Source organism: Petaurus breviceps, unplaced genomic scaffold, assembly GCF_028583685.1.
Source record: "Petaurus breviceps papuanus isolate PSGF00001 unplaced genomic scaffold, PetGlider_PUasm1.0 183, whole genome shotgun sequence".
Taxonomy (NCBI): Eukaryota; Metazoa; Chordata; class Mammalia; order Diprotodontia; family Petauridae; genus Petaurus; species Petaurus breviceps.
The window spans coordinates 22,628,538-22,652,133 of NW_027185791.1; the positions used below are offsets into that span (position 1 = coordinate 22,628,538).

At 36.2% G+C, this 23,596-nt stretch overlaps 1 protein-coding gene across 2 annotated transcripts in view; it reads left to right on the forward strand.

Annotated features, from left to right (window-relative positions):
* Window positions 1-23,596, forward strand: part of LRRC2 (leucine rich repeat containing 2) — a 181,349-nt gene that overhangs the window by 112,095 nt on the left and 45,658 nt on the right. For both annotated transcript variants that reach the window (XM_069087764.1, XM_069087765.1), the window contains exon 5: window positions 5,334-5,470. In XM_069087764.1, the coding sequence (XP_068943865.1) occupies window positions 5,334-5,470 (137 nt within the window). The remainder of the gene's footprint in view (window positions 1-5,333; window positions 5,471-23,596) is intronic.

Below are 23,596 nucleotides of genomic sequence, written 5' to 3' on the forward strand. Positions count from 1 at the left end.
CAGAACATCTGACTTTGACCAAATGAAACTTTTGTTTTATTTTTATTTGTTCTTTTGTAGTGTTTTTATTTCTGTGGTTTTTAAGAATTAGTATTATTCCAAGGGCAATTAGGTGGTGCCAGGCATGGAGTCAGGAAGACTCATCTTCCTGAGTTCAAATCTGATCTCAGACATTTCCTACTTAGGTGACCCTGGGCAAGTCACTTAACCCTGTTTGCCTGTTTTCTCATCTGCAAAATGAGCTGGAGAAGGAAATGGCAAACTACTCTAATATCTTTGCCAAGAAAATCCCAAATGGAGTCAGAAAGAGTGGGGCACAACTGAAAAACAACTAAACAAGCAAAATTATTACAAGAAGTTGGGCAACAGTTGTATTATTTAAAGCCTCAACATTGATTACTGTTAGGGATATTACAGTAGATATGGGTGTGATGGAATCAGGTATTTCAAAGATCATTAAGACAGACAAAATTAAGGACATGGCATACCCCACCTACTTTAATTTATTGGATTGAATTGTAAAGCCTGGATAACACAGGTAAATTGTAAAGCCTGCATTACCAACAGGTAAAAAGGAAACTGAAAGGAGAGTTGAACAATGGCAGAGAAGGAGAGAAGGAAGTGGGCCTTTGGGTCACTGCAGGCATCTCAGAGTTGAGAACTTGTACTTCAAGGACTGACTGGAAGTTCTTAAAGGTCTAGTCTCTGGCCAGTTTTATTTCCTGTCAGGATCCCCATGCCAAGACCACCACCCTCTTCTTAGTATTAGGAGGCAACCTGTTTTTCAGAGCTAAGACCCAGCAAGCAAGCTTTGCCCTAAGCTTGGCACAAGAGCAATGCCTTGTGCTCACCCTCTGGATGAACTCAGCTCTAGCAAAATCTCCGAATTGTTTTGCACCAGCCCCAGGTGGTCTCCGATCTTGGACAAGCACCTGCAGTACCCATGTTCATGTCATGAAGGTCTGCTGTGAATCAAACTGCTCTTGTTGCTGTCCCTCATTGTCAAGGCTACAGCTCCCTGGGCAGTCACTAGTATATGTCCTGAGATTTGCCCATACTAATGCTGATCCCCTTGGTATCAGAAGGCCCCAACACGTGGGGAATAAAGAATGGAATAAAGAAAGCCTTTTGCTCACGACGACGATTAGTATTTTGGTTTATTTTATTTTTCAGAGTTAACAGTGTTTATGATAATCTGTGTGAGCTCTTTGGCATTTCCACAGTTAACAGATGTTGCATAAACTCTATGACTCTTTGGTAATTTGTTTTCAGAGTTGACATTCATCATGCCTACCTAATAATAGGCACAGTACTCTGCTTGCTTCTTTCCCCTAAAAGCTCCTTGCTTCCTACCTTTCCTATTACTGTAGAAGTCAACAATATCCTCCCAGTCCTTCGGGGTCAGAAGCTAGAAGTCATCTAGGATTCCTCACTATCCCTCACCCCCCATATCCAAGCAGTTATCAAAGGCTGTCAAGTTCATCTCTGCAGCATCATTCATATATACTCCCTTCTGTCCTTCTCAGTAGCTGGCTGATAGGTCTGCCTGCCTCAAGTCTCTCCTCACGCCATTGTTCAGCCACCAAAGCGATTTTCCTTAAAGCTCAGATGTGAACATACTACTCTCCTACTTGGGAAATGCTAGTGGCTCACTTTTGCCTCTGGGATCAAGCACCAAGTCTGACATTGAAAATACTTTATAACCTAACCCCCTAGTGAGGTTTGAAAGGTAGTGACCTTTCCAGTCTTCTTGTACATTAATCCTCACTGAATACTCTCGGACGCTGGCCTCCTGGCTGTTCCATCAGTAAGACATTCCCTCTCTCTTCTCAACTCCACCTACTGACTTCCTTCTCCTCCTTTTGTTTGCTTTTTAATGCCTTCTTTCTATTATTTCCTATTTATCCTGTTTATATTTTGCTTTGTATATAATCGTTTGCATGTTGTCTGAATTTCCTCGAGGGCAGGAGCTATCTTTTGCCTTTTTTTTTTGCATCCCTAGAACTCAGTACAGGAGGCTGCTAGGTGTCTCAGTGACTAGAGGACTGGTCGTTGAATCAGGAAGACCTGAGTTCATATGTGACCAGACACTTAATAGTTGTGTGAGCCCGGGCAAGTCACTTAACTCTGTTTGCTTTGGTTCCTCATTTCTAAAATGAGCCAGAGAAGAAAATAGCAAACCACTCCAGCATCTGCCCAGAAAATCCCAAATGGGAAAATGGGGAGTTGGAGATGACTGAAACCATTCAAGAACAGCATGTCATGCAGATGAAACTCAGCTTTTCATTCAAGGACATACCAGAACAACTGACAGAAGAAAGTTAAGCATAAACACTCACTGAAAAAACATGCTTTGGAGATTTCTTTTTAACTAACTGGGCTTTTAAGACTTGTCCCCATTGAAAGACAAATTATATTGGTATACTTAGAAACAAAATTGTTCCAGAATCATAGAAATTCCCAAGTGGAGATGTAATACCATAACACAACTTATACCATGAAACATATCATAAAAGGTTAAGAAATTTATCCAAGATGGGGCAGCTAGGTGGCAATGAGTAAAGCGCTGGCCCCGGAGTCGGGAGGACCCCAGTTCAGTTCCGGTCTCAGACACAACACCCACACACACACACACGAAAACTAGCCATGTAACCTTGGGCAAGTTACTTAACCCCAATTGTCCTCCAAAAGACAAAAAAGAAAAGAAATTTATCCAAGAGATGGAGAAAAATATGCTTCAGTGATCTTAGAGTTTATCTGATTTACATCCCATTAAAATCCTATGTACAGCAATCAAGGCTGGGCTGTCTCTCAAGCATTTGTAATAAAAATGTGTAAACAGTGTGATTTCATGATGAAGAATAAAAGAATGTATCAAAATATTGAGACTCCCTTCTCATTACCAAATCGTGTGAAAAAGTTGATAATATTAAAAGGAAGATATATTGGAAAAGCAGAAGGGAACACCCATTTATTAAGTGCCAATTATGTGCAGAAATGCTTTACAGACATTACCTCATCTGATCTTCACAACAATCCTGTGAGGTAGGTGGTATTATTATCCTTATATTATAGGTGAAGAAACGGAGACAGCCAGAGCTTAATTCACTTGCCCAGGCTACATTTGAACTTAGGTCATGCTGCTTTGAATAGAGTGCTGGGCCTGTAATCAGGAAGCTTCTTCTTCCTGAGTTCAAATCTGGCCTTGAACATTTACTGGCTGTGTGACCCTGGGCAAGTCACTTAAGCCTGATTGCTTTAGTTTTCTCATCTATAAAGTGAGCTGGAGAAGAAATGGCAAACCACTCCATTATCTTTGCCAAGAAGATCCCAAAAGAGGTCATGAAGAGACAGAGATGACTGAAAAATAACTAAACAAGTTCTTGACTTCAACCCCAGAACTCTACCCACTGTGCCACCCAGCCTCAATTTTGCATATTAAAAGTTCTTTAAAGATACAAAAATTGTAATCTTCATTGTCTGAGAACTTAGTTATTATACTTTGTAATTGTTATACTTTGTATACTACTGTAGGGTTGTACAGCTAGATGCCCCAACTGCTTACATATGTGTTTTGAACTAGATATACAAATCTGGAAATATGTCTATGTCTCTTTATCTGATGTTGAATTAGAATGCATACTTACTTATAAAATTTATTCATAAATTCTTCTGAATATACATAATAACCTGGTGGGGGAGGGTTTTTTTTTTTGGTTTGTTTGCCTGTCTTTTCTCTCATGGTAATGATGACATTTGTAAAATTCTGAAGTTCAACTGAAGTAAAAATTAAATTCCACATGTCCCTGGAAAATCCATTAATGTTGCAGGAACATGAAATTAACTTACTATAAATTATAACTTCCCTCATCTTCAGTGGAGTTCTGAAAAGTGAACTGGACAAAGAAATTAGATTTCTTTTTATTAGCCCTTTTGATAATGGTTTTTATTCCTGTAGTCTTTGCATAGCACCTTACAAAAGGACCCTCCTTAGTATATTTATATCTCAGTGTAATTTTAGTTATCAATGTATGAGACATCCCTCCACTAGATTGTAAGCTCCACAAGGGCAAGGGCATTTTACATCTTCCTCAACACCTACAGCATAATGCTTCCAATTATTTTGAAATAATAACTGCTGAATTTTGAAGTATGTATTAATTTTTTGTGGGGAATGATATGAACCCTATTCAGGTTGTCCCAAAAAGTTATAAAGATTAAGATTGAACTAAGACTTTTGGGATACCAAATACATGTATAGATATTCTCTCTCTGTGTGTCTCTTTCTCTGTCTGTCTCTCTTATACATACGTAGTAATTAAAAAATAACTCTCCACCAGTGTAGATGGGAATCTGCTTTGTGGTTGAATTGTCTCATGTTGTTGCATGGGGGTGGGGGTTGAGAAGTCTCGTGACATACCTAATATTCCATAGCCAGTCTGTGACTGAGGTAGGATTTGAAAATAGGACTTTCTGAGTCATTATGTTGAGCTACTTCTATTAAATGGTGCAAAATAAGCACTTTCTGTTTATTGACTGTAAAGAAAATGAATTGAATCAATTGAATGCAGTTGCTGATTGCTTTTTATAAATTCAGCTCAATTCAATAGACATTTTCTGAATATTTAGCACTTTTGGTAGCCAGAACAAATAACATCCCCAAAAGAAGTTGCATGAGACATTCTCTCATCAATTTTGCGATATATGAGGTGAAAATAATTCAAGAAGTAATTAAAGCAAATTCATGTGAGCTGGAGTGGGAATTAGTTATTATAGGTCCACACATGGATCTTATTAATAATATGACTGTCTGGTTGCTTCATATTTTAACTAACTTTTCTCACTAAGTCCTAAATTCAGTTGTTTCTATGCTTTCAAATAGATATATGTGCTGACAATTCGTAAATGTAATCCATTTCAAAATTACTGAATCTTTTCAAATACTTATTTATAATTTTTATCCCCTCTAAATTCTGGTGGCAAAGCCTTAGTTGGCCCATTGTAGTCACAGCTTTAGGGTTTACTGTGTGACAAGTACTGTGTTTGATGCAGAGGTGGGGATATAGGACAATAAGAAGGCATGTCCCCCACTTTGAAGGTTCAAATGATCTCATAAGAAAACATGGCATGTACCATGAAACAATGAAATGTTATTTGATAATTTATGATCAAGAGGCAAAATACATGGGAAATCATACACTTGTTTCTGCTCATAAATAGACTGTTCAATTTTCACTCCCTCTACAATGATTATTTATGCAAGTGTTTGATAAATGCCGTTGTTTCTTTCGAATGACACCTGTTCAACTGATGGCAACATTCTATGGCAACAGGTTATTTGAAGAGCCTGAAAGAACTCAATGTCAGTTTCAACCATCTGAAGAGTGTTCCTCCAGAATTAGGAGACTGTGAAAATCTGGAGAAACTGGATTTGTCTGGAAATCTAGAATTAACGGAGCTCCCATTTGAAGTAAGATATACCCATTTCTATGTGGAGGTTTACTTTTTTCTGAGTTATGGAACTGGTTAATTTTATTTGACATAAAGTACAGGGAGAGATTTTTATAAATTAAACTATATTTTATTACATCAAATTATTCATATATTTTAAACCAGGTGTCAAATCTTGCTTATAGCTGGGCATATAAGAATAAACCCTTTTGGTTGATGCTAGGGGGTATCTGTCAAAACCTGAGATGCAAAGGCTGAGATATCTGGGGAAAGGGCAGCCCCAGGGAGACTTTGTTGTTGGGCTCTTTTTCAGTTGTGTCTGACCCTTTGCAACCTCATTTAGGGTTTTCTTGGCAGAAATACTGGAGCGGTTTGCTCTTTCCTTCTCCAGCTCATTTTACAGAGGAGGAAACTGAAGCAAACAGCGTCAAATGACTTGCTCAGGGTCACACAGCTAGAAGCCAGATTTGAACTAAGGAAGATGAGTCTTCCGGACACCAGGCCTGGTATTCTATCCATTGTGCCACCTATCTGCCCCATCAGGGAAATTAAGAAGGCAAAATGGGAGTATTGACAAGGACTCGACAATTTGTCAGATGTGATTCTGCAAAATTTCAGTAATTACTGTGTGTGTGTGTGTGTGTGTGTGTGTGTGTGTGAATGGATGTGGTTGAGTGTATGTGAATATTGTCTCTAGAGTCTGAAAACTGGGGTTCAAATCACATCACTGACACTTGTTTATGGTGTATCTTGGACAAGTCCCTTGATATCCCTGAACCTCAGTTTCCTCATCTGTAAAATGAAGAGCATGTATTAGGTGACCTCTCAGGTCCTTTCCCATTCTGGATATATTATACTTCCTGATAGTCTGGTTGTCTTCTTTTGCCTTTGATAAAAGAACTGCTTAGCAAGAAATTGACCCTCAAGTCTCTGTAATTTTTGTACTTGCTAGTTTGATGCCATTGTAATTTTTCTTTAACCTGTCGAGTATAAAAATCCTAAATGATTTCCTTTACATGTCCTCAATAAATTGTTTTATAGTCTCAAAAACATGAATTTTCTACATGTGATAAAAATGGGAATGGAGAAAGAAGAGACTGATCACTGAAGATATAATTCAGTTCCAAGAGTCCTGATGATCTCATAAACCTTTGTAATACAGTTAGAACTTTAGACTGAATTATAGTCACCCAATTAATCTCTCTGAACCTATTATCTTCTGCCTTATCACTGTCTCCACATCCATTTCTCTAAGTACAAAACCACAGTAAAATTAGAATGTAACCCTTTTAAAAAGGGTGAAGTTTGCCTGCATCTTAATAAAGCAGGTTTGACAAGGGAATTGGACCTTAATGCAGAACTAAATAGAATGATAAGTCTTGCAGTTGCCTATTATTTAGCATTTCCACAACACTTTATGCTTGTCACATGAAACTCATTTTTCATAACTATTTACTCCCTAAATCTTATAATGGGACAGCTGTGATGGGAAGGAGAAGTCAGAAAGCACAGCTCCTATATAGCACGTGCTGGGCTAAGTGCTTTACAGATACTATCTCATTTCATCTTCATAAAAACTCTCAATTATCTCCATTTGAGGAAAACTAAGAAAAACAGAGGCTTTAGTTTGTTGTTTTTTTTTTTTTTGAAAGGGACTTGCCCAGTGTCATTCATCTAGTAAACATCTAAGGCCATATTTAAATTTGGGTCTTCCTGACTGTAGGCTCAATATTTTATCTTTTGTAATACCTGTCTGCTTCCCAATGCTTTTCAGTGTATTTTACTTGTTTTTTAAATGACTCTTTATTGTTATTTTCTGTCTCATATCACCATAGTATCCTACGCATCCTTCCTTCTCCCAGAGAGCCATGCCATATGACAAACAGAAAAAGAAAAATCAGTACAACTGATCAATACCTTGAGAAAGTCCAGCAATATTTGCAGTGTGCAATACCTGTGGATGTCCCATCTCCATGAACGGCTAGGTTAGGGATCTCTTCATTTGAATTCCCTTTGATCTTTATAACTATGTTACATTTACTTTGGATTTGTGTGTGTGTCATTTCCATGAACATGATTGTAGTTACCATTTATATGATTTTTCTTAGTTCTGCATACTTCACTTTGCCTTAGTTCATAGAGATCTTTCGAATGCTTTTATGTATTCATCACATCATTTCTTACAACACAATATTGCACAATTTGTTTAGCCATCCCCAATTGATGGGCATTTACTTTCTTTGCAATTTTTGCTATACACAAAAAGTGCTGCTAGTAATATCTTGCAGTATGTGGTACTTTTTTCTTATCAATTGAGAACAAGCTCAGTAATGGAGTCTCTGGTCAAAAGAGATTATATATATTTTAGTTCCTTTATTTGCATATTCCAAATTGCTTTCCAATGTTTTTTAACCATTTCATAGCTCCACCAACATTGCGCTAGTGTGTTCATCTTTTTGCCCTTTTCACCACTTCTCCGACACTGACTATTGCAATTTGGGGGTCATTTTGGCCAGTTTTCTAGTTTGGAAGGTATAAAGTAAAACCCCTGGCTTGTTTTGATTTGCATGTGTCTTATTATTGTGAGTTGGAAGATTTTTAGTTGGTTGTGAATACTTTGCATTTCTTTTGAAAACTGTTTATATTCTTTAAACGTTTATCTATTAGGGAGTGGCTGTTAGAGTTTTTGCATATGTCCAGATATTTACATATATGTATTTGTTGGGGTAAGAGTTGGGAGAGCTGGTTCGGATTTTGAAAGAATCTACTTAGACCTTCTCTTTACCCAATGGGAGCTTTATTGACATAAAAGCATATGGGACTGAGATTTAGCAAGGAGCTAAACAAAGGAAAAGGACCAGATTTATGTAGCCAGAAAGCTACCAAACCTATAGGACAGTGATGTAGTTTTAGAGTTTCTAATGGGGGTTGGAGATTTAGGGACAGGATGAGGAAGATGGATGACACAAGATAAGGGAGACAGGAGAAATTTTATGACCCAGGATGGAGGAGTGACAAGGAATTTTTATGGTCCTGGATAAGGGGGAAGTTTATTTTAGGACATTCTCAGTCTCAGGAGGGCCTCCCAAGGTACTGCAAAGGCAACCCTTAATATTAACCCTAAGGGCACCTTCATACCTGCACCATACTTATAATATACATATTTGTTTCTATATATCTTGGATACCAAACCCTTACCAGAAAAATTTGACACAAAGATGCTTTCCCCATTCTATCACTTCCCTTCTTATCCTAGACATACTACTGTTATCTGTTCAGAAGCTTTTTGGTTTCTAGTCCTCTCTTCTGCTGTAAACAGAGTATTATGTTCCTTCAGTTGCTTTACTTCAATCTTTTTAAATGTCTCTGTTCGCACTGGCTCTCTTCCCCACACCTCTGATGCCTTCTTCTCATTTGATATTCCCCCTTTCACTCCTGCCCTTCAGCTAGTCCCGCTCCTTAGTTTTTAAATCTAATTTTTGCACCCCTTTCCAAAAAAAGTGTTTCTCTCCTTCTCTTCCTTCTCCATCATTGTCCCTGTTTGCTCTATACCTGTAGTGTCTTAATTACGACCCCTATAATTATCTAATCTCTTACTTTTCTCTGCATTCTTCATGCTAGCAAAGCTTCCTAGGTACCTCTCTAGGCACTACCCTCCAGGTACTTTCTCTCTCTGTCTACTAAGGCCTGACCCAAGGGTTGCCCTTTTCCACTGTGCGATAAGTATTGCCAAGTGTCAGAGAGGATACTTACTGGCCCTTGCTTATCCCGCAGCCCACCATTGATCTAGATACTCTCTTGTTGACTTTTGTTTCTTTTGCTTGGAAATATCTAGATTCTAGTTGTCCACAGGGCTTCCAGCTCCCCCTCTCCCACCTTCCAGGACAAGTAGATTTTTCAAGTACCAAATCTCCCAGGTTTCATCCCATGTAAGGTCCTCATCTTCTTTTATGGACTAAATCTGTTCACTCTTAGGAGCATTATATAGTGGAACCCCCTTCCACCTCGAAAGTAAGGCCTCCTTTTCTCCTCCTTTTTAACCGTCCCCCCACTCTCCTATAGGCTTTTCTCTTTCTGAGACTGGGTGAACTTCCCCTCATTGCCAGCCCTTGACTGACCTCGGGGCATCACTCAGTCTTCTTCTTCCCCTTCTTATTTTCCCCCTTTTTATGTACCCCTTCATGTTGTAATGTAGCCCGATAACAGAAGCATTCACTTATAGGTAAAGTGTTGCCAAGTTTGTCCATAATACTGCTTCTGTCTCTTCTCTATTGCCTCTACCAGATTTCTACCTGTCTTCTTGTACATATTGAGAAAAAAGCCTCTCACTGGTCTCTCTGTTGTCATTTTGTTGATGTTACTGTCCTTGCCTGCTACATTTATTCACTCTTCCTGTGTTTCTGTTCTTTGGGGTGTTTGAGAGTCAAATAATCTCATCAGTTCTGATTGTCTTTCTAAAAATGTACCAGACTTTATTACTGAATATCCATCTTTTGTCCTACATGGTTAAGCTCACACTTGCAGGATAGGTCACCCTGGTCTGTATCCTAAAAATCATTGATCTTCAGAACACATTATTCCAGTATCATCTTTTTCTTTCTTTCTTTTTTTTTTTAAGCAATCAGGGTTACTTAACTTGCTCAAGGTTACAAGGCCAGTTATTTCTGGGTGTGGTGCTACATATCTGAGACCAGATTTAATCCCCAGGTCATCCCGACACTGGAGCCGGTGCTCTTACTCACTGTGCTACCTGGCCACACCCATCTTTTTCTAGTGAGTACAGATGAATCTTGTGTTATTTGAAAGTTCCTTCCTTTGTATTTGAAAGTATTTATCCTGATGGTTTATAGAACTTGTTTCTGAATTGAATTGATAAATTTAACCACTTGGAGTTTGTACAATTTGGTGTCTTTTTTTCTTTTTCTGGAAATGATCTGTGAATTCTTTCATTTTGAATTAGTAGGAAGGAATTAATTTTTTTAAAGTGATGCTTTCTAACAATTAGGAAAGGGCAATGGAAGTTTGTTTTTTCCTTTTTTTTTTTTTAAAGATTCTTTCCCTGATTTTGCCTGAATGCCAAGATGATTAAAATCTAATCATTTAGTACTCCGTTTCTTAAAAGTATAAGAAATTTAGTTTTTAAAGAAGAATTATGAAACATGACTTTAAAAATAACTTGAAATGAATAAGAAATTAAAAATGTACCATTTAAAAAGGGATATTTGAAATAATAGCTTTACTTCATGCCTCTAACATTAGAGTCACAGAATTTTTCGAACTGAAAGTAAATTCTGTGTTTATCTAGTACAAGCCCCTATCAATAAAGAATCCCCACCATAATGTGTTCAGAAGGGGGTTGTTATCTAGTTCCTATTTGCAGATACTTGGTTAAGGAGAAAATAATATTGACCAAGGCAGCTAATTGTACTCTGATGGCACCATGTTAGAAGGATTTTCCTGCTGTTATTTCAAATTTTTCTTTAGTATTTTGCTCCTAGTTTTACTATTTTGGGGCCAAACAGAACAAATGTAATTCTTCTTTCACATAGCAGCCCTTCAAATGTATTCATAAAGCAACCTACCATTCCCCATTCTCAACTTTCTCTTCTTTAGGTTAACCAACCCAAGTTGCTTCAATTGATTCTTTTTTTTTTTTTTTTTTGCTTTTTTTTGGAGGGGGATAGGCAGGGAAATTGGGGTTAAGTGACTTGCCCAAGGTCACATGACTAGTAAGTGTTAAGTGTCTGAGGCCAAATATGAACTCAGGTCCTCCTGACTCCAAGGGCTGGTGATCTATTCACTGTGCCACCTAGCCACTCCAACTTCAAATGATTTTTAAATGGTGTAGATTCAGATGCCATCTTTTCATAAAATGGCAAGAGACCTTGTAGCTCACTAATTTTTTTGTGATGTATGACTTAGAAAGTCATCCTCTTTTGCTGACAGAGAGCAGTAAATGACCACTTCAAGTCAAGTGCCATAAAGGTATTCCTGACAATATTTACTAGATATTCACTTAACGTAGAAGGAATTAACTTATCATATTATTCCTGAACTAAAGGAATTTATGTGTCACAGAGTAATTTAAAATTTATGTAGCATCTTTCATAGTATTCCATTTTTTTATATTTGAAAACAAAGAGAGTTTTTACACTATTACCTTAAAAATAAAATTTCCCAATACCTCTTTAGATTCACCTTTCATGTAATTTACTATTTTGAGAAATTGGGCATTACACAATTAGATTTTCATTATATTGGCATCAAGAAAAAAGCTAGAAGGTAAGCAGTCAGGAGATACAGTATTACCTCAGGATGATGAGCCTCCCTACTGTCCATGAATCTTTAAAATTGCTCAGTATTTTCCCAAACTCATCAAACTTTTGAAACCTTAACATCCTCTATGAGGAAAAAAACTATCAGTTAAAATAATTATCGACCATTGGACTGGGAGCAGAACAGTTTGTTCATGATGAACTCATCATTGTTGAACATTATCAAACTGACAGATAACCACTTGTCCTAGCTTCAATTTCCAAGAAAAGTTATAGACTGAAGTATGGTAGAGCAAGAAAGGACCTTTGAAACTCTCCAGTTCAATCTCCTCACTTTATTTATATATTAATGAAGTCCAGAAAGGCTAAGGGACTTTTCTAAGGTCATGCAGGCTATAAATAGCAACATTCCCATCTATATTGTCTGACTACAAAACTGATATTCTTTCCATGATTAAATTTGGAAAGTTTTTATTTCTTTAGCTTTATGTGCTATAATTTATTTATTGTCTGGAAGGAATTCAGTAAATTCTAGCATTGGGGTTTCTAAAAAACCTTTACACTGTTGATGAAGCTTACAAAATAAATGCAAAAGAATTCCTTAGCTATAAAGTTAGGCACGTTGAAAGAATTTGAAGCCAATTTAAAGCCTAGTTAAATTTCTAAAGTAATATGATTTTTCCCCCCCTGGTTAATCAGTATAGTTACAATTTTAAAATATTTCATTTGATTATTCAGTTGTATCTACTACAGTGAAATTTAATAGAGAAAAGGTAAATTTTTACTTTTGGATTCAAAATAACTTCAAATAGAAGTGAGATACATGATGTGGCAGAATAATTGAACAATATTTGAAGTTAATATTTACAAAATACATAACTTTGGTATATAAATGAATTTTCTTTGCTTTTCACCATATTATATGCCAACATTTTCTTTCTTGTGTGTGTGTGTGGTCAGCAAAAGAATTTTGGACAATTCTTACTGCTTTTCCTTCATATGTGAAGTATCTCCTCCTGAATACTTATAAATGTTGGTATTTAATGATGAAGCCTTGGAACCTGATGACTATATTTATGGGTGAGTTAAACTCTAGGTTCCTCTCTGATGGAGCCCTATAGGTTCTCTCAATTCCTCTTTTGCCTTCACTCTCCAATATTTTTGAGAAGCTTTCTTACATTAGAGTTTAAAATATTGTATTCAGATTTTTTGGATGACATTTTGCTGTTAAGACTTGTTCTTTTCAGATTATCTTACCAAAGTTTCTCTTTAAAGGCAATTGCTTTGGCTTTTAAGGATTTCAATTTTTAAAAACTTTTTCTTCCTTTGAGCACTTTTCTAATATTTTTATTGCATCACAACATTGATGCATTTTACCTTTTCCTTCATTTGTGTACATGTGTGTGATATATTCTTAAAATTTTTAACTTTTTCTTCTAAATAATTAGGCAGCTGATGGCACAGTCAAATGAGATTTGGACTCAGGAAGACCTGAGTTCAAATCTGAACTCATGTACTTACTATATGTATGATCCTAGGAAAGTCACTTAATCTCTGTTTGCCTCAGTTTACTCAATTTTAAAAATAGCACCCACTTCTAAGATTTGTTGTGAGGATCAAATGAGATCATATTTATAAAAAGCACTTAGCACCATGCCTGCCACATAATAGGCACTGTATAAATACTGATTTCTTTTCTTTCCCATTGATTCTTTAAAAAATTCATTTAAGAACTTACCTTATTCTTTAATGATTTTACTATGCTTCCCAGCCACTCTGGGGCTCCTTCTTGTCATTGTTGTTCATTGTTTCACTCTTGTCTGACCCCATTTGGGGTTTTCATGGCAAAAATCCTAGAATGGTTTTACATTTTCTCATTTTCCAGATGAGGAACTGAGGCAAAAGGGCTAAATGATTTGTCCAGTTAGTCTATGTCTGATTTGAACTCATAAAGATGAGTCTTCCTGTCTTAAGGGCCAGCATCCTTACATCAGCATTTAAAATATTGTATTCAACACCACCCAGCTGTCACAAAACATAATAGCACATAGAAAGATTCTGAGGTTACCTCTCTCAGGGAAGTGACTTGCCTCAGTACCTAGCAGTTCCAGAAAAGGAACTTGGGTTTTCTTCAGTTATTTTCAGTCATGTCTCACTCTTTGTGACCTCATTTGTTTCTTTTTCTTGTGTTTTTTTTTTTTACAAAGATACTGGAGTGGTTTTTCATTTCCTTCTCTACAAAGTGAGGCAAAAAGGGTTAAGTGACTTGCCCAGAGTCACACAGCTAGTAAGTATCTAAGGCTGGATTTGAACTCATGTCTTCCTGAGTCCAGACCTAGTATGTATCCCCTGCACTGCCTAGCTTCTTCTCATAGTTGTTCCAATTTCAATTCTGGGGATTCGGATGTAGTTATGATAACATTTGTTTGGAGATTTCCCCTCTCGTTATTTTTTATGCCATACTATTTCTTTGTGGCAATATAGAACATATATATTTATTTAATTGTTCAGTCTTTGTGCTGGTTATTTAGTAGATGTTTCCCTATGAGCATTTCTTTACTTTCTTCCATCATTTGGTAATGGTATCACACCTTTATTTAGTGTATAACTTGTTGCTTTGAGGTGATGAAGAGGAACTGGGTTTATGTACAACCATTAACTCAATAATCTTTCTAGAACTGCATTTCTAATTTCATAATGAAAGTCAGGATAAAAATAGTATTCAACAGAGCAGAAATTTAGGTTAGAACAGCATTGCATTCATCTTGTTAACTATATTGAAAGTGCATCACTTTACGCTGGAGCCTCAGTTTTATAATACATAGCTAGCTTATGTAAGAAATCAATGCAAATGGCTTGATTTTACTTCCTGTTGCCTAATAGAGATGTACATGTATGCTGTGTGTCTGAATTAGTGCTCTTTTGATTGCAAGAAAGGCATTTTTTGTAATGACAACTTTAAGTAAAAAACCAGTCAGCTCCTAGTTGATGAAGAGGGTAGCCAAGGGCAATATTTCCGAAGAAACAGAAGAATTTAAGTCTTTTTTTTAAATCAGGAATGTTATTGCTCTAGCCCACAACATTTGACCCCTTCTCTGCTTGGCAACAAAAACAAAACATATCAGCCTTGTCATGAAGGGTTTCATGAAAACAAAGAAGTATAATTTAGTGATCTCCATATTTTCCACTGCTGAAAGGCAAGGTAGTGTGATAAGAGAGCTAGTCTCAGCATCAGGAAAACTGAACGTCAAGCCCTGATTTGACACATCCTAGATTTTGTCACTGACAAGTTACTTAACTCCTTACTGTCCCAGAAGAAAGTAGCAGAGGAATTGCTGGCATGTATTTAAGCTGATAAATAATTTTTGAAATTATGAAATGGGGGAAGACATACATGGTCCTTTGGGTATTTGCTAGGAAAGACCACAATGGCAATAAGAAGTGAGACTGCAATTACACTTTAATAACACCCAGAATGTATAGAAACGAGCAGGGAAAGTGGTGCAGAGTCAGATAGGGTGGGAAAGGAGATGAGATAGTGAAGGAAGGCAGGCATTCTGGGTAAGAGATGAGGAAGGCGAGAGACACAACCACTCATATAACTATGTATTAGAATTGGCAGCACTTTGCAGCATGGACCTGGTGGTGATGGATGAGGGCTTGGGGTAAAAAAGTTTTGAAGTCTCATTTTTAATGAGTTTTAGGAGTAACAGACTGACTCTTATCTGTGCCACCTTAGGCTTAGTTCATTAATTTATTCAAATCATTTCAAAATTGTCAGTAATACTCTAAAGTTCATATGTCCATATCATTTCAAAATTATCAGCCCCATTTTGGGATCAGCTGCTCTTTACTTTGGAGGTCTGGAATTTGTCTGGGATTTACATAGCGTAGGACCAAGACACTGATGGCAGAGATTAAATGGCTTCCCCCAATTTAGCACATGTTACTAGGATGTGACTTTTGATTAATATAGGATACAATTTGTAAATTATGTTTGAGACAATTTGCATGTTACTTCTATGTTCCCTCTTACAGTCTTCATAATATTGCCCCTTTATATTGCCTCCTCACAAATTTACTTACTGTTCTGACTTGGAATGGGAGAATGGTCAGGGGAATGAGAACAGAATACAATTTAAATACAGAGATAGTAGAGGAGTTTCCTTCTTAGGTGTTCCAAACTAAAAAGGAAAAAAAAATCACAGGCCTGGTATAAATTCAAGAGCTATTTTTTTTACCAAGGTAGAAAAGCTTTAGGAAGAAAGCTCTATCAGGAGATTATTGTAAGAATCCAACAGATGGAGGGGAAGCAGAGCCAAGAGGGTGGAGAAAAGGCAGTGACTTTTCTGAGAGCTCCTCCAAACCTCTCCAAATGCCATTAAATAATGTCATGAAACAATTCCTGAAACAGAAAAACCCACAAAAGGACAGGTTGAAATAATTTTCCAGAGAAAGACAGTTTAGGTCAGCGGGAAAGGTCTGTTGCACCTGGGTGAGAGTGGAACACAGTGTAGCAAAGCTGTGCCAGCACAGCCCCAACACCAACAAATCAGGGGCAGACCTTGGAGCTACTGAATCAGCAGCAGCAGCACCTGCTTCTGGAGCTCCCAGGCTACAGATGAAAGAGCTTAGACATCATCTTTCAAGAAGGTATCAAGGTAAATCAGGGGGTAAAATAGCAATTGAAAGAATCCATTGATCACCTCCTGAAAGAGATCTCAAATTGAAAACTCTCAGGAATATTATTATCAAGTTCCAGAGTTCATAGTTCAAGGAGAAAATATTGCAAATAGTCAGAAAGAAATAATTCAAGTATCATGAAGCCACAGTAAAGATTACACCAAATTTAATAGTTTCTACATTAAAGGATCTGAGGACTTGAAATTTGATATTCTGGAGGGCAAGAGAACCAGGATTACAGTCAAGAATCACCTACCCAGAAAAACTGAGTGTAATAAAATGGATATTCAATGAAACAGAGGACTTTCAAGCATCCTTGATGAAAAGATCAGAACTCAATTGAAATTTTGACTTGTAAATGAAAGACTCAAGAGAAGAATAAAAAGGGAAACAGGAAAGGGAAATCATAAGGAACTTAATGAGGTTAAACTGTTTACATTCCTACATGGTAAGATGATTCTTGTAACTCAAAAGCTTTCTCATCATTAGGGCAGTTAGGAGCATATATAGACAGATGGCACAGGTATAAGTTGAATATGAAGGAATGATGTCTAAAAAATAAAATGAAAGGATTAGAAAGAGCAATACACTGGGAGAAAGGGAGGTTAGAATAGAACATAAAAGAGGCAAGAAAAAGCTTTTACAGTAGAGGGGGAGATGGGGTGGGGGGGACTGATTGAACCTTACTGGCATAAGAATTGACTCAAAGACAGAATAACATACACACTCAATTGGGTATGGAAATCAATTTTACCCTGCAAGAAAGTTGGAGGGAAAGTTGATAAGAGAAGTCAGGGGTGATAGATGGGGGGAAGTTTGGGAGAGACAGTAGTCAGAAGCAAAGCACTTTTGAGGAGGGACAGAGTGAAAGGAGAGAGAGAGAATAGAATAATCTGTGTGTGGGAGGAACAGGATGGAAGGAAATCCAGTTAGCAATAGTAACTGTGGGGGAAAAAAAATGAAGCAAGTTTCTCTGATAAAGGCCTTATTTCTCAGACATATATTGATCTGAGTCAAATTTCTAAAATAAAGGGCTATTCCCCAATTGATAAATGATCAAAAGATATAATCAGTTTTCACATGAAGTAATCAAAACTATCTATAAGCCACATAAGAAGGTGATCTAAATTACTATTGATTTGAAGAAATGCAAATTGAAACAATTCTGAGGTACGTATATGAAGTTGACTAATAGGACAGCAAAGGAGAATGATAAATGTTGGAGGCGATGAGGGCAAAATGAGGCATTAATGCATAGTTAGTGGGACTGTGAACTCATTCAACCATTCTTTAGAGCAATTTGGAACTGTGCCCAAAGGGCTATAAAACTGTGCATGCCCTTTGACCTAGAAAGCTGCTACTAGGTCTGTATCCAAAAAGAGAGAAAAAAGGGAAAAGGACCTATATGTATGGAAATATTTCTAGCAGCTCTTTTCTGGTGACAGGGAGTTGGAGACCGGGAAGATGCCCATCAACTGAGGAATGTCTGAAAAAATTGCGCTATATGATTGTGATGGAATACTATTGTGCTATAAGAAGTGATGAGCAGGATGGTTTCAGAGAAACCTGGAAAGACTTAGAGGAGCTGATACAAAGTGATATGTATTGTGTACAAAGTAATAGCAATGTTGTAAGAGCTATTCTGAGCGATATAATCTGAATACAGTTTGGACAATACTCTTTTTTTACTTTATTTTTCTTGAGGGGTTATTTTTGTTCTATGTTTTTTTAACATGACTAATATGGAAATATGTTTTGCATGACTACGTGTATAACATATCAAATTGCTTGCTTTTTCAATGGGGTTTGAGGAAGGGGGAAGAGAGGAATTTGGAACTCAAAGTTTTAAAAATGAATGTTAAAATTGTTTTACAAGGAGTTGGGGAAAATAAAATACTTAAATAAGGTTCAAAAAAGAAAATCAAACCAGAAAAAAGAATCCAGCAGATATTACTAAAGTTCTTATAAGACTTGTAGAGGTAGGAAAGGAGAGGAAGGAAAGCACTTGATAACTGATTGAATAAAAGTCCAAGAGAGCTATAAGGGTAAAAGAAAAGAAGGTTAAAAACAAGGGGGGATAGGGCTAGTGGTGGTTCCATGAAAAGGAAGAATTGAGTCAGAATAAGAAGGAAAGAAAGTTTGGAACTGATTACTAATGTGGAAGTTATGAGTCCATTGTAGGGAAGTGATAACTTCCATTAGAACCATTAGATTTTGTGATGGAGGAGAGGAAAGCTCCACCTAGTCACATATATTCTAGATTTAGGGAAAAAAAATTCAAAGAGTCAGATAAAAGGTAGGATGGATATTATGGATTAATAGTCTTTAAAGAAAGTTAGGAGAAAACATAATGGGAACCTGTCAAGAATGTAATTTGAAGACAGAAATAAGAACGATTCCGATGAGAAGGAAAAGGAGTAATAATTTGAAGAGACTAATTTAATTTGGTGGCACAAGGAAGGCACAAAGCAACTTCGATGTTTAAAATATATGTATAGAAGATGGAAGGGAGAAAGATCATGAGGATGAATCCATTCTTCCTATCTTCTAGGAACACCATCAGGAACATTAAATCACAAAATGAGCTGAGGTTATGGAGGGAAGCCAAGGACAACAAAAAGGTTTTCTCATTATGTTTCATCAAAAAGAAAAAAACAGAGAAGGAAGAAAACTGTTTCTAGGGGTACAAAGGACGATGGTGATGTCCCACAAATACAAGGCAGGACTGTGCTGCTCTTAGCTTCTTTTTGTTTTCTCTGCCAAGAAGAATGATCTTTAGAACAGAAAAGAAAAAATAAAACTTACCAATAGATTGATGACTGAGGAAAGCAAGAAGATAATAAGAGTTCAACAAGCTGTCCTTAATTAGATCGTCACATATTCAGATGAACTGTATCCAAGATTGTAGAAGTAAGTGCTACGTATTATTGATGAGTCATTTTCAGTGATCTCAGAAAGATTGGGGGGGGGGGATAGGAGAAGTATTGGAAAAGGGCAGATAACTCAGTTTTCTAAATAGGAAAATGAGCCAGAGACATACTGCATCAATGGGTCAGGCAAATTTCCTGATTCTTTTTTTCCAAAAAAAGGGATGAGAATGGGTCCTGCAAACTATCGATTATGTGTGTGTGTGTGTGTGTGTGTGTGTGTGTGTATTCTGGCATTATCCCCTCCCCCCACTAATGTATTGTGTTCCCAGAACAAGGCTAGTTAATCTCTCCTTAAGTATCTAGAAGAATCTAGGGGAAACCCTGAGGTTTCGGAATATCTCTGTAATACTCAGGAGGGGTTCAGGAATCCCTAATAATATGCTTCCTAACCCATTATGAGTTGGTGTAAATTGGTGAGACATAATTAGCTTTTCAAAAGGGAAAATATGCAGCATGAAACACCTTCCAAATCTACATCACATTCTTTCACAAAGTATGTACGGAATCCAGGAGAAAGTGGTCTCCAGCTTAGAGAGCACATTTGTCCACAGGTCAATTAAAGCTCCTGGAAGTCCTTTTGCTGGAGTTCCTAACATGTTCCCTTTAGGGAGGTGTAGTGTTTTCCTCCTAGATCTTTGTAAAACCTTGACTCAATCTGTCTTTATCTCTTGATGCAGATCCTGCCATTGGCTATTCTAGAAATATTGCAAGGATACCAATGGGAAGATGGGACGTTCAGCTTTCAAGGCACACATCTTCTAACTCCTGCCAAACAGTTCCTCCTTGAGTCTTTTCCTAGAACACTCTTTTTAGCCACCTACTTTCTTGAATTTTTAATTCCAGCTACCTCAGTGATTTTATATAGGCCTCAAAATGTGAGATCAGGTCCCTCAGCTAATTAATTCAAAGACATTTCTTGTAACATTTAGGAAGGTGTCCATGACTTGTTTAAATCCAAAGAATCATCAAGATGTGTTCTTACATGACAAATGCATCTAGGTTAAGTAGAGTATAGGCAAATTCAACCCCAAATTTACAAATTATAGGCTAGTGAATTTGAATTCAATTCCTGGCAAATTCAAGATTGCTATTAAAAAGATTATTAGTGAACAAATGGAGAAAAATGGTGATCACATGGCTTCGTCAAGAATAGATTCTGTTGCACAAACCATATCATTGTAACTAGCATGATTAAACAAGTAGATTTGGAGACAGCTGCAAATACATAATTTACCTAGATTTTAACAAAGCATTTGACAAAGGTTTCCATACTGTTATTTTGGAAACAGTGCAGAGCTCTGGGCTAGATATTAGTGCAATTATTTTGAGATTTGGCATGAAAAGTTCCCTTTGCTTTAAAAAAAACTTTTTATAATTCCCATTGATATTATGGTTATTCTTTCATATACATTATATTATCAACATATTTATCATGGTTTTATATGACTCTACAACGATACCCACTGTTTTTAATTAACATTGAATTAAATTATAAACTAATTTGGGTAGTATTACCATCTTTAGTATATTGACTTGACCTAGTCATTTTTATTGGATAGTTTTCCAATGATTTATTTCTTCTTTCCCCCCTTCTTTTGTTAAAACTGTTTCATAGTTGTTTGTTGGAACTGGTTGAAAGATTGTTTCAAAAGAATCAGTTAGGAAGGAGATAACTAATGGGGTGTCGCAGGGCTTGGGTCTGTGGTATTCAACGTTCTTGGATGGCATGATTATCAAATTTGAATATGACACAAAACTGCCAAGGGTACTGAACATGTTAGGCGATAGATTCCGAGTTCAAGAAGATGTTGTCAGGATAGAACCCTGGGTCAGATTTGATAAGGTTACAAATGAACCCAGCTTCCAAACCCAATGGTATCGGTTCAGTTCTCAGTCTGCCTGACCTCTCTGTAGTTTTCACCAGTGTTTTCTATCCCCTCCTTTTGGATACTTTCTCTTTTCTTTACATTGCTTGACTCTCTTCTAGACTCTGATTCCATCTCACTCGTTAGATCATTATCTATCCCCTTGTTTTTTTTATATTGATATTGCATAATGCTCTGACCTGGACTGCCTTCTTGTTCCCTTTACATTTTTTCTCTTAGTAATTCTTTCATCTCCTACTAATTCAATTATTATATCTATTTGGACAGTTCCCAAATTTAGATAAAATTTATTTGTACCTATATGCATATAAAAACATATCCATCTATACGAATACATGTACACATACACTAAACACATATATACCAGTTTATCATTGCCAGCTGACAGCAAAACTCCAGCTGGATGTTCCTGTGTCACTTTAAACTTCTATCCAAAACAAAATTTACTACATTTCTCTCTAAACCTGTTTTTAATAATTTTCCTCTCCACAATTGTGATAGGCATGTCATTGCATTTTCTTCTCATTGCTTATGTTACCTTTCATATTACATCATTGATCCACTTGAAATTTATTGCAGTATATGGTCTGAGATGTAGCTCTAATCTGATTTTTTTTATATAGCTGTATAGCAATCTAATTTTCTCAAGAGTTTCTAATGAATAATGATTCACTTCCTTTGTGTTATGTGATTTTGAATTTATCAAACTATTACATACCTTTAGTTCTCAGTCTATATTAATCTATTCTATTCCAATGACCTCTTTTTCAGTTTTTAAGCCAGTATACATGTACAAGATAATTTTAATGATTATTTTGAAATTTGGCATTAAAAGTACCCTTTACTTGAAATTTTTAAAAGTAATTCCCATTGATATTCTGGTTATCCTTTCATATACATTATATCATCAACACATTTATCATATTATTTATAAAGACACCGCAAAGACATCCACTTTTTAAAAATTGACATTGAATTACATTATAAATTAATTTAGTATGGCCATCTTTAGTATATTGGCTTGACCCAGTCATTTTTTATTGCATATTTTTCCAATGGTTTTTTTCTTCTTCTTTTCCCTCCTCTGCAAAATCATTTCCAGAGTTGTCTTTAATTTATCCCTTGTATATGTCTTAGTAGGTTATTGTTCAAATATCTGAAATTCATAACCATGTTTTTTTTCTAGCAATTTCTTCTGATTGTTATTATAGATATAGATTTAGATACAGGTATACTGATTGCTGAGCATTTTCCTTATAGCTCATTATCTTGCCAAAGTCACTTCTTTTCTTGATTATTTTGTTGTCATGTTTTATATAACATTTTATCATTTGCTAATAAACATTTTAAGCTCATCAAATTAATTTTTCTTTCCATATTGTTTTACACAACACTTAAAAAAATGTCAAATATTAACATTGAGAGTGGAAAGTTCTTTACTAACCCCCACTGTTACTAGGAAAACCTAATGTTTCTCCACTAAAATAACTGTAACTCAGTTTGAAAGAAATTCTTTTTTCATCACATATTAGAAAAAATCCTTCCATATCTGTGCTTTTTATGCCTTTGGAAATCATAAATGGATGTTGCATTTTATCAATGACCTTTTCTGAATCTATTGAAATAATTGTATTTTTATGGGTTTTCTGATCTGCTTAATTTAAGCGAAAATAGCACGAACAAAAATGAACATGACTCCTCATTTAATAATGGGAATGAAGTCTAGGTCCGTTCCTGACCTTGCCACTTCTTCAGGAAACCACTTAATTTCTCTGAAAGTCTGTTTTTATGGCCTTAAAATGAGAGAAAGAACTGCTTTCTGTTTCTTAGCTCATAGGGATCTTCTGATGATTAAGAAGAATGCTGTAGCAAAGCTTAAAATGTTTCCTCCTTAGAGGAAATGTAACTTATATTGTTCCTAACTCCCTGTATTTTAAAACCTTGAATTACCCTTCAAATGTTTTAGCCTGTCTTTGACAGAACAATTTAGAAAACATTTCTAACAAAAGGCACAGACTGACATTTAAATGTGGAAGAAAAGGAATCTAAATTTTAGAATATTAGAATATGCTATTCTTCAATTTCTCATATATACTTTGGGCCCTATAATAAATGCATAATATGGCATTCAAGATAATATTTAAAAAAACACCTAAATTTCCTCCTTTATATTTCTGATGCTTTTATATAGAAGCTTAGAAAATCTGGGTATATTTAATGTCAAATATTTCCTAGGATCAACGGGTATACCTTGTTCTTATCTTTTTTTTTACCTTAGTTGAGAGGAAGAGGAGGTAATCTTTCTAATTAAAATGTCATAGTAGAGTTAAAAATGTGTAAAGGCCCAATTTTTGAGCCATAGAAAACAAAA